Source organism: Pyricularia oryzae, chromosome 7 (genome assembly GCF_000002495.2).
Source record: "Pyricularia oryzae 70-15 chromosome 7, whole genome shotgun sequence".
Classification (NCBI taxonomy): domain Eukaryota; kingdom Fungi; phylum Ascomycota; class Sordariomycetes; order Magnaporthales; family Pyriculariaceae; genus Pyricularia; species Pyricularia oryzae.
The window spans coordinates 2,489,401-2,504,867 of record NC_017854.1 but is presented as its reverse complement, the minus strand read 5'-3'; the positions used below and the strand labels follow the sequence as shown (position 1 = coordinate 2,504,867).

Here is a 15,467-nt window from a genome sequence, read left to right as displayed (position 1 = left end):
CCGCTGTTTTGAAGAATGGCGCCCGGAACTCGAAGGGACGTCGTCCCCGGTCCAAGTAATTACGGACCACCGCAACCTGGAATATTTCACGACGACGAAAATGCTCAACCGCCGACAAGCCCGATGGGCCGAATTCCTGTCAAGATTTAATTTCCGTATCACCTACCGACCCGGGAAACAAGGAGCGAAACCCGACGCACTAACCAGGAGGTCAGAGGATATGCCTGAGGAGGGGGATGAACGACTTAAGCACCAAACACAAGTCGTACTGAAAGAACACAATTTACCTGCCCGCCCCACCCGGTTACAACCCATAATCCGCCAAAACAAACCCCTATTGCCAAGACACCTGATAGAGCTACTAGACGCCGGATACGAATCCGACCCGATAACGCAATCTGCCCTAGAAGCGTTGAGGACAGGCGCCGACCGCCACCCCAAGCTGCAATTGGCCGAATGCGAAGAACGATCCGGCTATTTGTATTACCGCAATAGACTGTACGTACCCGATTCGAATAATCTGAAAGCCGAGATCCTGCGCCGCTGCCACGACTCCCCCGTCGCCGGTCACCCCGGCAAAGCAAAAACCTACGACCTGCTGTCCCGAGAATATTACTGGCCCGGAATGCTACATTACGTATCATTATGGGTAAAGAAATGCCAGACCTGCCGCCGAATCAACCCGTCCCGCGAAGGCCACCAGGGCCTCCTGCGACCCCTGCCCACTCCTGAACGCTCATGGCAACACCTGTCGATGGATTTTATCACACATTTGCCGCAAAGCAACGGCCACGACGCCATTCTAGTGGTCGTAGACCGCCTGACTAAGATGAGACACTTCGTCCCTTGTAAAGGGACCTGCAATGCCGAGGACACCGCCAACCTGTACCTACACCACGTATGGAAACTACACGGGTTGCCCCTGACGATAGTTTCGGATAGAGGCACCCAATTCGTGTCGAAGTTTTGGAAACACCTGACAACCCGTTTGAAAATCGACAGCCTGCTATCCACTGCTCACCACCCCGAGACTGACGGACAGACCGAGCGTTTTAACGCGTCCCTGGAACAATATTTGAGAGCTTATGTGGCCTACCTGCAAGATGATTGGGAAAGTTGGCTTCCCCTCGCCGAATTCACAGCCAACTCCCACAAGTCCGAGACCACCGGAACCTCCCCGTTTTACGCGACTTACGGATTCCATCCCCGCATGGGATTCGAGCCGGTACCCCTGAACCAGCCTTTGCCCGCCCAGCGGGATGCCGAAAAGCTAGCCGCCCGAATGGAAGCCATTCTGGAACAAGCCCGCGCCGAAATGACCGCCGCCCAAGCCCGTTACGAAGAACAGGCGAACCGACACCGTACCCCGGCCCGCCGGCTTACCGTCGGCCAATATGTATGGTTAGACGCACGGAACATCCAGACCGCCCGCCCGCAGAAGAAACTGGATTGGAAGAACTTGGGACCCTTCCGAATTTCTGAAGTGATTAGCCCGTACGCCTACCGTTTGGACCTGCCGTCGTCTATGAGAGTACACCCTGTTTTCAATATAAACCGACTAAAACCTGCTGACGTTGAGCCCCTGCCGGGCCAACAACCTGCACCGCCACCCCATTTGGAAGTGGAAGGTGAGAGAGAATACGAAGTCGAAGAGATCCTCGACTCCTTTTGGGAAACCCGCGGCCGAGGAGGCCGCCGGCTGAAATATATCGTCCGTTGGGCTGGATATAGCGAACCCACGACTGAACCTGCCGATTACCTGGAAAACGCTGCTCAATTGGTAAAGAATTTCCACCGTCGATACCCCCATAAGCCCGGGCCCCGGCCGTGACGGAGCTCGGCCTGGAAGGGGGGAATACTGTCACAGACCTGAAGGACAGCCACTGGGCTGTCGCTTAGTCATGACCCCTGTCACGTGAAGGCGCGAGGGCCGAGCGCCTCGCGCGCGTATATCTACGCGAAATCTCTGCAGTCTCCGATATGTAGCTCCTCGAGCTACGTCTTCGTCAACAACCACCTGCTACCCTGTGCCTGGAAGACTAGATAGCCAATATACTCTGTCCTGTTACCTGATTGCCCGCACCTACCTGTCCGCCCTGCCTGCCCGTGACAAGTGTATTAGGCGCTCTCGACGAAAATTCTAAACTGAAGAGAAGAGAGAAATTACAATCGTCGACGCGCTCAAGAGACGCGCTTAAATCCGGAGGTAGTGGATCCTTGTCCGATCCCTGGCTCGGTGTGGAGCCGAGTCGTGATTCTGAGGGTAGGTCTAGGGGCCTGATCCTCACAGTTATATTTGTTAATTATATGCATTATTTTGCATGTAATAAGCCCACTTTTATTTGTATATAGCCAATTTTATTTAGTGCCGAAGTGGAGTGGGGAATGGTGGAATTCCGTTACTTTGTTAATGCAGGAATGCAATTTAAAGGTCAGCGAGTGGGGTTAGCTACCCTGTACCGGGTTTAATACCCACCCTGCACCTGCGAGTCAGCTACCCTGTACCGGGTTGAAAATTTCACCAAGTCAACGTTTAAATGCAAACCCAGAGATGGTTTGTATGCAAATGAGGGTGTTTTTTCAAAAACCCATACAAATTAGTTTTTCGGAAATTCATTCGCGGCACCGGAACCTTTTCTGGCGTGCGGACCCCCACTTCGATGTCGGAGAGTATGTAAGGGAAATAAAGCAAAATCTCCCCCAACTAATTATTTATCAGTACCAAAATTATAGTGCATTTCTACCTATTATTTAGCGCTTTTAGCACTGGTTATTTACCACGCCGCACCTAGGGTTTACCCCTATATCCCCTGTTAGCACCATTATTATTAACAACGTATTTATATAAAATACCTTTTAAATTATCCAAATATATTATCGAACGTAATTGGGAATTTAAATTTAAATTTTTCGCGCCCATTAAAAAAAATTAAAATAATGTTAATATTAGTTCGGAAAACCTGGAATTCCTTTTAAAATTGGGTTGCGCGGAACGTTTGTTCGTGGAATTCCTAATTGGTCCTAATAATTTATTTGCGGAATTGGTTTTCCTCGTCCTCGCTATTGCTATTATCCTTGGACCGAATAGGGGCTTTTTGGGCCGCCTTGCTGCTCGTGGCCGAAATGCTGGGGGTATTATTTTTGGACGTTTGGGAAAATATATTGTCGGATATTATTCGGTATATTTTAAAACAAAATATTAAACAGGAGCAATTAAAATGTTACGATTAAAATATCGGGGTAACCTATTTTTAAAATAAAATATAGTGGGTTAAAACAATTAAACGTTTAATTGGGTAATTGGGGTTTTTAATAATTGGGGGTAAAATTATAATCGTTTTCAAATAAATATTAAAATTAACTAAAATTTAATTGCTGCTAAACAATTTTAAAATCGAATTTATTTATATAATAATAAACGTACCTTATATAAATTATATTTCGAATATAATCTCTCCTAATTTGTCACAAATCGCAAAAATTATTTCCCTTAATTTGTTATAATCCCTCAATAATTACTGAAATCACTTTTTTGGCAATTACGTGAGGTCACGTAATTCCTTCTTATATAATCCTCTTTTTGCCGGTCGGTGATTTCTTTGGGCGGGTGTCGTTAGGAGGGGTGTGACCCCACCTGGCCTCCCTGGTACCGGCCCAATTGTCTGGTCGTAACATCCACGAAGCAGCCTTGAAATGATGGCGCTATAACTCGTACTTGTATTCCTCTGGAACGGGTTAGTCTGGAACTGGGATCCAGGGACCGAGGTCTGGCCCGGTAGTCGTGTCTTGTACACCTATTTCAACGTGAGCTTCGTCTGCAGGCGGGACTTCTTTTCATCGTCCAGGACGGAGAATGTCTCCATTGTTATAAATTGGTTGAAGGATATGAGCGCCTCGTCTGGGTTGACGGTGGCATCATGGCCACGCCCTTCGAGATGACCGCCGTCGACCACGAGGCCTAGTGGCAGACCAAACAACTTGCAGTTATGGGCAGTCCCGCTAAATGTTCACCACCCACTGAGCCCATCCGGCTGAAAAAGGACGCGATCTACTTCTTATTTACAGCGCAGAACCTAGTCCGGCATCCCAAAAGCCCGCTCAAGCCTCTATTTCGCACCGTGCTCCTCACGGATCCGTTGGTTGACCTCCGGTTGGTTGATGTCGTGAGTGACCGGAAAAAAGATATGCAAACTGCTGTCGTTTGTCGAACCCGGCACCGGCAGGAATGAGGTTGAGGATTTCACCATCAAGAGCATGTACCCTGGTAAGTGGCCGTTAGCAAAGCCCAGTTACAGTAAATGAAAGGATAATAAGGAGATAACCAGTAGTAAGTACGGTCACGGTATTGAAAAATAAACAGGTTTTACTATCAAGTTCCGGCTGATGGATGGCACAAACTGCCAGGGAGGCCGTTGCAAGATGCCAGCGAGCCCGCAAACTCATGCCCAAAAGGCCCGCTGGTTAGCTCTGGGTTCCCGTCCCCCAAGGTCTTTTTTTGAAGGTAATCTGGCCTCAGTCTTGCAGAGCTTTCCAAAAATGTTTCCATTTCACCCTCTCTCCACCGTGAAATCATTGTAGCAATGGCCGAAACTCCTTGCAGAGCTTTCAGGTTTTAAATTTAGCTCTAAAAGAAGTCTGCATAACAGGCAATATCCGTCTTGAGGCAGATCTAAAAGCTCTCGAAGACCGTCGTCCTTCTAGCAAGACATAACCCTCTTCAAAATTGCAAAGCAGATACAGGCGCCTATAGGATGGTTGTGCATGTATGGCGTTAATCTGGAGTCTCTAGCCCAAACAACGGGCCGTGCTAGTGCCCAATAGGAAAAAGTATTTATCAAATGGGTAGGATATATCGAGACGTCTTTATGGCTCTAATCTGCAGCAAATTGAACCGAAGTAATACCCAACATTGTCCTACAGATGACAAAACTCAGCTCGCCAGTGGTTTCTACGCCTCCATGTTTGAACATACTGTAAAACTTCCCAAAAAAGTCCATTGCGTGGTTGCAAGAGGTGATATCCATTTGCTGTTACATTACAAACAAACCCAACAGGACCAAGCAAACATAGTGTCTTTGGACCAACCCCACATGCCCGGTGGCTTTCCATTGTTGATCGGATAAAAGTAAATGAAGTCCTTCCACCCATCTGCTACAAAAAGGATAGTTCGATTCCAGCTTTACCAAAAGTAACTATCAACTTATTATTCTCAGCGCCGTCGTGACGATTCTACTTATACCGCGCCTTGAGAGGTAGACCGTAGGTTGCCATAAAATCTTAGGATTATGGGCGACGAGGGAAATTCGAGAGGGCAGCCTATGGGTGTGACAATGGGCTGTTGTATTTGCATGTATATTTCTGGGATACAGACGTTTTATGGTGTGGTCTGTTCATTTCTTCTTGGCATTTCCTGCACAAGTGGCCTAATCTCATTCAGACCGACTTGCTTGCTCATTGTTTGTTCGCAGGCCAACGAGATGCACCCGCGAGCTCGAGCAAGATGAGCAACGGCTACACCCACGGGAACCATAAAATGGGGCAATGGGGCAGGGATTTTCATGGGGTCCTAGGATGAACGCCATGGCCATGAGCTGGACACAGCCCAGAGTCATAGCAACGCGAATACTAGCGAACCTTTGCTGGTGAGCTCCCTGGATGGCGGTGCGAGGTATCGGCCGGTGGAAAGGAATTCATTACAGTCGATGAACGTTTTGCTGGGATGTGCGGGATAAAAGTTTCCAGGGCTACGTTATAAAACCGTTAACTTACAAATACAACCTATACAGTATATAATTTGCACTGGGTACCGTTACCACACCACTGACAACACCAACAGGAACCGATACCACTATTGTTACTACCATTACCGCCATTACAACCATTACCTTTTAACTAAAACCAGCGGTGAGGAATTAGGGTTAGCGGCTACGGTTAGGGTTTCGGGTAATCCAACAAGAATGTAAATAACGTTGCGTACCCCCTGTTCGGCACCCCCCCTGTTCGGCACCCTGAAAATCTAACAACGAAATGCCTACTTTTATAAACTGATTTAAATATAAAATTATCAACGGACAAAAATACAATCGTTTTCACGCTTCTCCGGTTCATTAACCTCTTCTTCATCAGCTAAAGGTTCCAAATTTTCTATATCCTTTTCCTGCAATCCAATAATGTTCTGTTTGTTAACCAAAAGCTCGTTTGGATCCGGAACCACCCTCCTCCTTTTAACCGGCCGTATTGCCTCCAGTTGTGCTTCCAATAAGCTGATTTTTTGCTGGGCGCTAGCCAAAAGGGTATCTTTGGCTTCGAAGCTTTTTTGGACTTTTGCAAATAAAAGACGTGAAGTAGCGTTGGTTTTGTTGGATTGGGAAAGTTTTTGCAGTTGAAGTCGGATATCTCGGGTCGTTTTAGGGGTTTTCCAAATAAGTAAAGACGGGTCGTTAATTTTTTGGGCTGGGCTTTCCGGTGTTTTATCCCTTTGCAAACCGTTGTTTTTATCTTTTATAACGTTGGCGTTGCTATTTTCTAACAAAAAAGGGCTTAAAAGTGGTTTAACCAAGTTTACCGGCCATAACCCCGTTGTACGCCAACCAGATTGAATGGTTTTTGCTATAAATGCTTTTAATCTGGCCTTTCGATAACAAAGTAGGAAATTTCGTTTTCCAATAACTGTTGAACAGCAAAATTGGCTAACAAATCCAAGTTGACGTCGATAAGCTTCTTTTAACGGCCCAAAAACCGATAGATCCAATGGTTGAAGAACGTGTGACGAATGAGGGGGTAAATATAGGAGTTGAATATTATTTTGCAAGCAAAGAAGCATAAATTCGTCCGTTATATGTGATCCATGGCCATCCAAAACTAATAACCGCTTTTCAGGGGTTAAAGGTTGGGTATACGGAATAAACACCTTTTTTAACCATTCGATAGCCGTTTGGTTATTTGTCCACCCGTTTTCGGTTGCATGAAATTGCCAATTATCGAAAGGGCTTAAATCCGTGGGAAACCATTGTTGTTGTACGTTTTTTCCCTTAAATATAACGAGGGGAGGGAGGGCAACGCCCGTAGCCGATATACATTCGATTATAGTCGTCCAACCACGCGTTCCGGGCTCTTTTCGTTGCAACGGCCGGATCCCGTTAAGCCCTAATACTAGGCCATTAGATCATTTGCCTTCCATTATACCGGTTTCGTCCATATTCCAACGGTTTTCCGGTTTAATAGCGTTAATAACCGGGTTCGTAATATAAAGCCACCAAGATTTAATTACCTCCGTAGTAGCGCCATTAACCCGGGCGTTATCTATTCGACGGGGCCTTTGGGTTTTAAGGATTGGATAACGAGCCAAAAAACGAGTTATCCAACGTTTTCCAAGGCCTTTTGTCTCTCCGGCGGCTTGAAGAATTCGTTCGGCAAAAAAGCGTAATTCTTGATGCGTTGGCGGAAGCCCTAAAGCTGTTTGGGTAAGTACCCAATCAGCCAAATGCTTTTCCTGTTCCGTGGAAAGCCTTTGAAAAGGGCTTTGTGCTTTTTTATAAGGTTGAGAACCTTTAAGTCGACTTTGAAGTGTAGACCTAGGTATTCCCCATTTTCGGGAGGTTTTTGCAATTGGATTGCCATTATTGACGTCGTTAATTGCAGATATAAGCTGTTTTTCAGTATATTGCTTCATTGGAAAATGGAGAATTAAAATCAGAAAAAAGTAAATCCAAAAGTGACAGATTCATCGAGATATTTATAATAGAAGTTGGAGGATAAAAATAAAAGTGTTGTTATTTTTGGGTGCCGAACAGGGGGGGTGCCGAACAGGGGGTACGCAACGTTATGATAAAGAAGTATGATACATATACTAGTAAATTAATAGGAAGTGGAGCCAGCTTGTAGGTTGAATAAGGTTTTGGGTAGGTTCGATAGCGTAGCCCCATTTTTAAGCAAAAAAAAAAAAGAATACAACAGAAAAGCCCATCGATTCAAACAAAAAATGTTTGTTATAGAATTTAGGTGGAAAAGCCTGGTGGCCCGACCCTCTGTATCGCCTATCGTCGGGCTCGAGTCCGAGTTTGGTTTCACGCATGTCGCGTTCATCACTAATTACCGGCTGGTCCGGGCAGTTACCTAGGTAGTTATCTGATGTCATTGCGGGTCGGTCAATTGCCCTGTAACGGCCGAACAGCGGTTCGTTTGATTGCATCTCGTCAATCAATACCGAAGGATTTGTTTGCCCCGACCAGCATGACCCCTCATTCTCGACCTGGATCCTCCAATCAAATTAGCCTCCCCACCCATCTCCAGTCTCACATTAGGAAGGTGTCGTCTAATTCTCCTCCGCGTCAATCTTTGAAAGTTTGGGTGATGGCAACGTAAACTGCGAAGATAAGGGATGATGCCGGATCAACCTTGGCTGCCGTGAGTTGTCACAAGTTGCCAGGCGGATACAAAAATGCCGCCACAATCCTGATTGCCTCGTTTTCCTCTCGGGTGTTTGTGTCCTTCCACCATTGATCCTTCACCTCAGGTATCAGACCTACCAACCGGCCAGCCCAAGATGAAGTCTTGGCCGCTCCTCGCCGCGGCCGCCGCCATCGCGCGCGCCCAGTTCTGCGAGCATCAGTGGCAGGGCCAATTCGCCAAGCGCGAGGACCAGCCACCCCATCTGGAAATCCAAAAACGACAGACCACCACGCCGCCGCCTCCACTGGAGATCAAGCCGCTCATCGTCAGCGGGCCGTCTGAGAACCGCGTCGACCTCATCTTCTTTGGCGATGGGTACACCGAGGCGGAAAAGGACAAGTTCTTTGACGACGCCATGGCGTTGGCCACGGAGCTGACGGACGGGAGGACTTTTGCGGACGTGCTGCCGGTCATGAATTGGTGGGCGGGCTTTACGGCTAGTAACGAGGTGGGTTTTGACTTGGTTGATGATGTCGTTTTCACGATGGCGCAGGTGCTAGGGTGGGGAGGGCAATGGCTAACAATGCGAGACAGAGTGGGATCGGTGTTGGTGGCGTACCTAAAGAGTAAGTTTGCCAGTTTATGCCCATGGCCGGGCGATGAGCTAGTCAGGCGGGCCCCACGCTAACACGCAAACAGCACCGTGTACGGCCTTTACCGTGATGGAACCGAGCTCCGTGGCGTATACTATGACAAGCCGGACGTCGCCCGGGCCGCATGCTCGTCGACGACCGCGTGCGACTACCCATTGCTGCTCGGCAACGACGATCTCTACGGCGGACTGGGCGGCGAGTTCACCGTGACGACGGCATCGTGCGTCAACGGGGCCGTGATCCTCCGACACGAGCTCGGGCACAGCATCATCGGAGTGGGCGAGGAATACGACGGAGGCGAGGTGTACCGCGGGGTGAACTCGGCGCCCAACGGCGACAGCGTCCCCTGGAAGTCGTGGTACAGCAGCCCCGAGAGGGAGCCCGACGTGCAGCGCAGCAACATGCCCATCCAGGCCTACCCCTGGACGCTGTTGAACACCACGTCGGCGTGGAGCACGAGCTTCCCCAGCGCGGGGACGTACGACAGCTACTCGCTGCAGTTTAGCATCAGCGGCGTGTCTGCGACTGAGGATCTGATGGTCACGCTAGACGGGGAGGACGTCGGCTGGAAGTACAAGGAGGGTGTAGGCCTGGACAGGATCATTTACAGGCTGCCGTTCCGGGATGCGAAGCTGAGCGGTGGGATGCACAATTTGACTTTTGAGCTGCTCAACAAGGAGCTCGAGGGCACGGCGCAGCTGTGCAACTTTGAGGTGCTGGAGTATGGCACCGCCGACGAGCAGTAAGTATTTCTTTTTTTTTCTTTTTTTTTGGTGTACCGCAAACCGGAAGCGATCATCATCTAAGACCAAAGACGAAAACTCGCAGGTTCAACTTCACAATCGGCCACAACTCCCTCTACCCAACCTACGACATCCGCAACCAGACAACCTACCGCCCGACCAACGACCTCTGCCTGATGCGCGACGTCTACACGTCCGAGTTCTGCGACGCCTGCATCGAGGGCCTCTGGCGCGCCCTCCTGACGCCCCTCAAGCTCATCGACAACGTCACCCAGACGCCCGCCGACCCGTCCACCCCCGGCGCGACCAAGGTCGAGCTGGCGCTGCTGCCGCTGGCGGACCTGCGAAAGATACCCAACAATGCGACCGAGAGCTACGTCATCACGTGGTTTGGCCAGGACGACGCGGCCGTCCTGGACGAGTGGGCGAACAAGACCACGGCGGTGCTGGGGCCCGAGGTCGGCAGCTTTGGCGTCGAGGTGAGGTTCGTGAGCAGCCAGATCCGAGGTGATCCCCAGGGAGTCACGCGGCAGAAGGAGAGGTACAGCGTGCAAAAGTGAAAGGCTGTGTTTGGGGCGGGGGGGGGGGGGGGGGGGGGGGGCGCCCGGTTTTGAAGTGGAGACTTGGTCGGCTAATAGCCGAGCCGACCATCGGCTCCGCCGCTCGGGAGAGAGTTTACTACCGATAAACGTATAACCTAGGTATAGCAGACCTAGGAAAAAGTAATAATTGGCAAGACGTGTGGGCGAATCGTATCATGAGTCCCACATCGAACCCCATTCGTCTCCCCGGAAATGTGGTGTACCCACGTACTATGGTGATATTTTTGCATTGTCGCCCGCAAAAGCCCGCATGCGGGATCGAGTCATGATGGGAATGAAGTGCGGAGCAAGCAGTAGCATCTTCCCCAACTTTTTCCCCGCATGTTGGAAGTCTGGCAATGTCCCATGGCTTTTGTGCGGGAACTTGTTTTCTTCTCCTTTTTTTTTGTCTCGTACATAAGCGGTCTGCTTTCCGGGGTACGCCGGGTAAACTCTTTTGCTCCTCTGTTTTGTACGACAGTGACGCAAGACAGGAAAAGCATCGTTGCCCATCATGGGAGGCTTCAGAGCAGTCGAGGACCGGCCGACGCCCAAGGAGGTCTACAACTTTCGGTTGTACTTGGAATCGTCCATCATTGCCATTGGCGCGTTTCTGTAAGTCTCTTCTGTGTCGATAACCCCGCGAGCAGGGTTCCATTATGGTCACCAAAAAAAGACTAATAGTGTAATTAACCTTTGGCAAAAATAAAAAGCTTTGGATACGACTCGGCATTCATCGGGACTACGATCGCGCGCGCGAGTTTCAAGGCAGACTTTGGCGTCTCGGGACCGCAGGCAAACAACATCTCGAGCAATATCACTTCGGCGTTCCAGGCTGGGGCTCTGGGTGGTGCTTTGGCTTCGTTCATGAGTACGTAACCCCCCCTTTGTTCGTCGGTGGCCTGACCCACCAGCTGGGGGCATGATATTCCCGGCTGATGAGCACACACGCTTACCCATTTGAGCATAGTTACCGAGCTTTATGGACGAAAATGGGCCCTCAACAGCAGCTGCGTCGTGTTTCTGATCGGCGCGGTGCTCATGACGGCGGCTACCAACCAGCTTGACTACATCTGTACGTATGGCACTGCAATGCCAATAGAAGAATTGTGCGCCGTATATGTTTGAGAAGATGCTAACTCGGGATATTCTTGCAACTGCGCAGATGCTGGTCGTGCTCTCACGGGTCTGGCCTGCGGCTGCATAACTGTTAGACAATAGCTCCCCTCCCTACCGCAACCTTGTTCTAAAGTCTGAACCATAATCTCTAGGCAACCGTCCCCAGCTACATCGCCGAGCTCTCAGTGCCGTCCATCCGAGGCATCATGACGGGTTTGTTCGAGATCACGTACCAGCTCGGCTCTCTTGTAGGATTCTGGATCAATTACGGCAGTAGGTCGAGCACCAAAAGTTATCATTACAATTTACCGACTGGATACGACGGGGCAGGCAAAGCTGACAAGAGGTCTTTCCATTTGTTCCACAGTCAACAACACCATGGACCCCAACTCCCGAGCGTCCTGGCGCGTCCCCATGGCCGTGCAGATCCCGCCCGCAGCCCTGATCCTCGTGGGCGCCTTTGTGCTGCACGAGAGCCCCCTCTGGCTGCTGCGCAAGGGCAAGGACGAGCAGGCGTTCAGGGCATTGGAGGCACTGCGGAAACTGCCCATCCATCATCAATGTATGTTCTTTCCGTTGCCTTTTAATATGTGACACATGTCTATGCTTTGTGATTTTTGTAGTCGTTTTTTTCGCTGACTAAGAACCAAATCTCCAACCATTAGATCTCCAAGAGGAGGTGCAGATGATGCGCGGCCGCATCGCAGACGAGGCAGCAATCGCGAGCAGGTACGGCACCGGCACCATGGCGTTCATCAAGGGTGCCATGTTTGAGTTCTCGCGCAAGGGCATGTGGAACCGCGTCTTGCTGGTGTTTTGCGCGTTTGCGCTGCAAAACATGTCTGGCGCTGCCGGTATGTATTCTCCCTTGCCAGAGAAAGTCAAGCTTGCAGTGGCATGAGAACTGATTACAAGGCACTGCCGAGAAAGCCATCAACTACTACTCGCCCACGCTGTTCGGGTCGCTGGGCATCACGGATGTAGCGCTGTACACGGGCATTTACGGCCTGGTCAAGGGTGAGTCTCGCCATCCTTACTGCAATCAAGCAGCTTGTCGATTCGCCCCAAGCTACCCATCACTAACAACACAACCCAATCCGACCAACAAAAAACAGCCGTCGCCTCCATCCTCTTCTACATCTTCCTCATCGACCTCTGGGGCCGCCGCAACCCGACCATCGTCTCGTCCCTCGCCTGCTCTCTCTGCCTGTGGTTCGTCGGCGCCTACGTCTACGTCGGCAACCCCGCCGCCGCCATCGCCGCGGGCCGAGAGCTCTCCGAGTCGACCGCGGCGGGCGGACGCGCCGCGACCGCCATGATCATGATCTACTCTGTGTTTTGGTCGTTTGGGCTCAACGGCATCCCGTGGATCGTCTCGGCCGAGATCTTTCCCGGTGCGCTGAGGAACATTACGGGGACTTTTGCTGCGCTCTGCCAATGGTGAGTATTTTGCTTGTCTGTTTGTCTGTCTGTCTTGAGGTCTTGTCTCAAAAGCGCTAACCATGGGCGAATTCCACCTTCAGGGCTGTGCAGTTTGCCATCACCAAGGCGCTGCCGTACATCTTTGCGTCGCTGGGCTTCGGGGTCTGGTTCTTTTTTGCGTGCTGGATGCTGCTCGCTACGGCCTGGGCCTTTTTCCTGCTGCCTGAGACCAAGGGGCTGACGCTTGATCAGATTGATGAGATTTTGTAAGTTTCCCAACCTGGTAGCTTGTTCCTTGTTTGGCATGTTTGCTAACTTGCTGATGATGCTTTTCACAGTGGTTATATCGGCGACAGGAGGTCTGATGAAATGACTGCTTCGGCTAAGAATTCGGTCGCGGCCATTGAAAACGTGGATAAGTGATTGGATAGCGTGTTGCTGATGACTGAGGGGAAAGTTCAATATTATAGTCTTTATGGTTAGATAGTCGGGACAAGAATACCCATTGAAACATATTTGCCTACCTTGAGTTGGGTCCAATGTAGCGTTCACAAATGTATTGTCACATAGCTAAGTGTTTCATGTACTGTTTATGGGCATTTGGGGACTTTAGCAATTTACATCTATCTGTAGAAGGCTATATTTAGCTGAAGCACAAGGTATGTACACTGTTTGATCCATCCAAAGTCCCTACACGTGGAGCTTCCCTATATCAAGATTAACCAGGCTTTGCGGAGAGCCTATCACTGACCTTAAACTTATGCTTGAACTCTCTTGGAACGGCCCATAGTACTGAGAGTCTCATTCCCAACATTACCTCTCATCACTCTGACTTTTTCATCCCATCCCCCTTTATCCATGAGCTTTTAGCCACAGTTGGAGGCAGCTAGTCTTCGGAGAGTTTATATTTATGAAAAATTCAAAATGAGCATTATGTACCCAGGGGCAACGAATCGCTCACTCCGGGACAAAATGCTCAAATTCTTATGGCCTGCCAGCTGGTAGGACATAGGTTTCAGTCCAACACGAAGATTGCAAACCTACTAATATCAGTGAAGACAGGTGCTCTGAGAATTTTGGTTCCACCAATTTGATAATTGTACTTCAAAGTACAGATGGATGGGAGATGTGGCTGCTTGGTTAGGTCAAGTTGGAGAGAATATGGTTGTCTTCCATTTCGCTTTTGTCTGTGATAAGCACCTAGTGGAGATTTTAGGAACTAACTCGCCGGGCTTTAGTATCTATCAATTGCATTTCCTACCGCATTGCCATTTCCACTTCGTACAAGTGGGACTGTGAATGCACTAACCTCTGGTAAAGAAGAGGGGGCTACAGGAAATAATTGATTTTTGTCAAGCCATAAAGACGTCTGAAGTTACTCAGAAAAGCTTATCATATACCACTACCATATAGTTAATTCATGTCGTCTGGCAGGTAACCATCTATCCTGAACTTTCATAATCTGGATTAGACCTCACTTACCTGGGGATTACATAAAGATTGGTTATATTCTCGACTTTTCCTCGTGCCCATTCATATGGAAACTGGCTGTCATATCGAGGTCGAGGAAAGCCTGGCATTACCGTCAATCCCCGAGCTCGGATCGATTCTTTTGGCGACTCAGCCCTGGTCCTCGTTTGCCGACTGCCGGTGACGTCTTTCTACACGCCTACGGAGGCAACAGCTGATCTGACGAGACGTTCCCTTCGGCCAAGGACTCCATCGATGCTAGCCACGGGAACGCAGACACTGGCCTTGGCAGCAAGCATGCCGAGCACTCTAGAACTAGGTGAAAAAATTATGTATACCAAGATTGAGTACTCTTGGGCTCTGCAATTCAAAGGTGCCGCGCTAGGCGCCACGTGCTTTTCTACATTTGGAAGGTCACGGCAACACGAGCAGAGATGAAAAAAGTTTGAGGGCATTGTATGCACACAGAAACTTCCAGCATAGATGCTTTCCCAAGGGAGACCAAGGGAAAAGGAAGAAAAAAGCCTGGAGGGGAGTTACCGTACCCTCAGCCGAATCAATAGCCTGTCAACGAGTAGGCATGGGTGTATTCGGATTCGGCAGATATTGGCGCCCCTGAGAGCTGTTTGACTAGTTATTGTGGCTTGTTGTAACTTGTGTCGCCACCAACGAGTTTCCTCGGAATCTCCATAGATTTCGAGCTAACCCATGTATAAAAACTGACTTGATCACCTAATCAATTGGCCCTCACCGGGTAAAATGGCAGACCAAAAAAAGCTCACAAGATAGAGGCGAAAAGAAATCCTAATACGATTGGCCTCACCCGCGTCGACGTCTAAATTGCAATCACTAAAAATAACTTGCGAGCACGCGAGGCGATCCACTGGCGTGCTTTCCTTGGCGCTGCTGCTGCTGCTGACACGGCTCCTTGGACCTTCCCGATTAGTGGTGATTTAGGCTGCCGCCTGCCGACGGTCGGCCACCCGGGACTCGGATCGCAGTCTGGGGCTTGGAGTTTGATTGATTGTGGAGTAAATCCATGGTTTCTGCCCTGCATTCTGCTTGGTTCTCTGTTTTTCGCTTTCTTT

At 49.6% G+C, this 15,467-nt stretch overlaps 4 protein-coding genes across 4 annotated transcripts; all 4 read left to right on the top strand.

Moving 5' to 3' along the window:
• Window positions 1-2,329: 2,329 nt before the first annotated feature.
• On the top strand, window positions 2,330-2,792 carry MGG_18038 (uncharacterized protein; the record flags this gene model as incomplete). Its single annotated transcript, XM_003721234.1, has 3 exons — window positions 2,330-2,444; window positions 2,602-2,670; window positions 2,734-2,792. Coding segments are annotated over 3 exons (243 nt in total), but the record flags the coding sequence as incomplete, so codon positions are not given.
• Window positions 2,793-3,986: 1,194 nt separating this feature from the next.
• On the top strand, window positions 3,987-5,963 carry MGG_18037 (uncharacterized protein; the record flags this gene model as incomplete). Its single annotated transcript, XM_003721233.1, has 6 exons — window positions 3,987-4,150; window positions 4,224-4,264; window positions 4,361-4,460; window positions 4,847-4,896; window positions 5,055-5,188; window positions 5,787-5,963. 6 exons carry the CDS (start codon window positions 3,987-3,989, stop codon window positions 5,961-5,963), a joined length of 666 nt encoding a protein of 221 aa, XP_003721281.1.
• A 2,290-nt stretch (window positions 5,964-8,253) lies between these two features.
• Window positions 8,254-10,368, top strand: MGG_02529 (uncharacterized protein). Its single transcript, XM_003721232.1, has 4 exons — window positions 8,254-8,899; window positions 8,986-9,017; window positions 9,091-9,786; window positions 9,873-10,368. Exons 1-4 carry the CDS (start codon window positions 8,546-8,548, stop codon window positions 10,345-10,347), a joined length of 1,557 nt encoding a protein of 518 aa, XP_003721280.1. The 5' UTR covers window positions 8,254-8,545; the 3' UTR covers window positions 10,348-10,368.
• Window positions 10,369-10,810: 442 nt separating this feature from the next.
• Window positions 10,811-13,445, top strand: MGG_02530 (quinate permease). Its single transcript, XM_003721231.1, has 11 exons — window positions 10,811-10,983; window positions 11,082-11,239; window positions 11,339-11,443; window positions 11,534-11,577; window positions 11,640-11,760; window positions 11,855-12,049; window positions 12,153-12,341; window positions 12,418-12,504; window positions 12,603-12,927; window positions 13,011-13,175; window positions 13,248-13,445. Exons 1-11 carry the CDS (start codon window positions 10,883-10,885, stop codon window positions 13,330-13,332), a joined length of 1,575 nt encoding a protein of 524 aa, XP_003721279.1. The 5' UTR covers window positions 10,811-10,882; the 3' UTR covers window positions 13,333-13,445.
• The last annotated feature ends 2,022 nt before the right edge of the window (window positions 13,446-15,467 follow it).

Bases quoted from the DNA above. Each gene is read 5' to 3' on its own strand.
- MGG_02529 (XM_003721232.1), top strand. From the start codon at position 8,546: ATGAAGTCTTGGCCGCTCCTCGCCGCGGCCGCCGCCATCGCGCGCGCC. The intron at 8,900-8,985 runs GTGGGTTTTGAC...AATGCGAGACAG, and splicing joins GCTTTACGGCTAGTAACGAG to AGTGGGATCGGTGTTGGTGG. The intron at 9,787-9,872 runs GTAAGTATTTCT...GAAAACTCGCAG, and splicing joins TATGGCACCGCCGACGAGCA to GTTCAACTTCACAATCGGCC.
- MGG_02530 (XM_003721231.1), top strand. From the start codon at position 10,883: ATGGGAGGCTTCAGAGCAGTCGAGGACCGGCCGACGCCCAAGGAGGTC. The intron at 12,342-12,417 runs GTATGTATTCTC...CTGCCGAGAAAG, and splicing joins AAACATGTCTGGCGCTGCCG to CCATCAACTACTACTCGCCC. The intron at 13,176-13,247 runs GTAAGTTTCCCA...TGCTTTTCACAG, and splicing joins GATCAGATTGATGAGATTTT to TGGTTATATCGGCGACAGGA.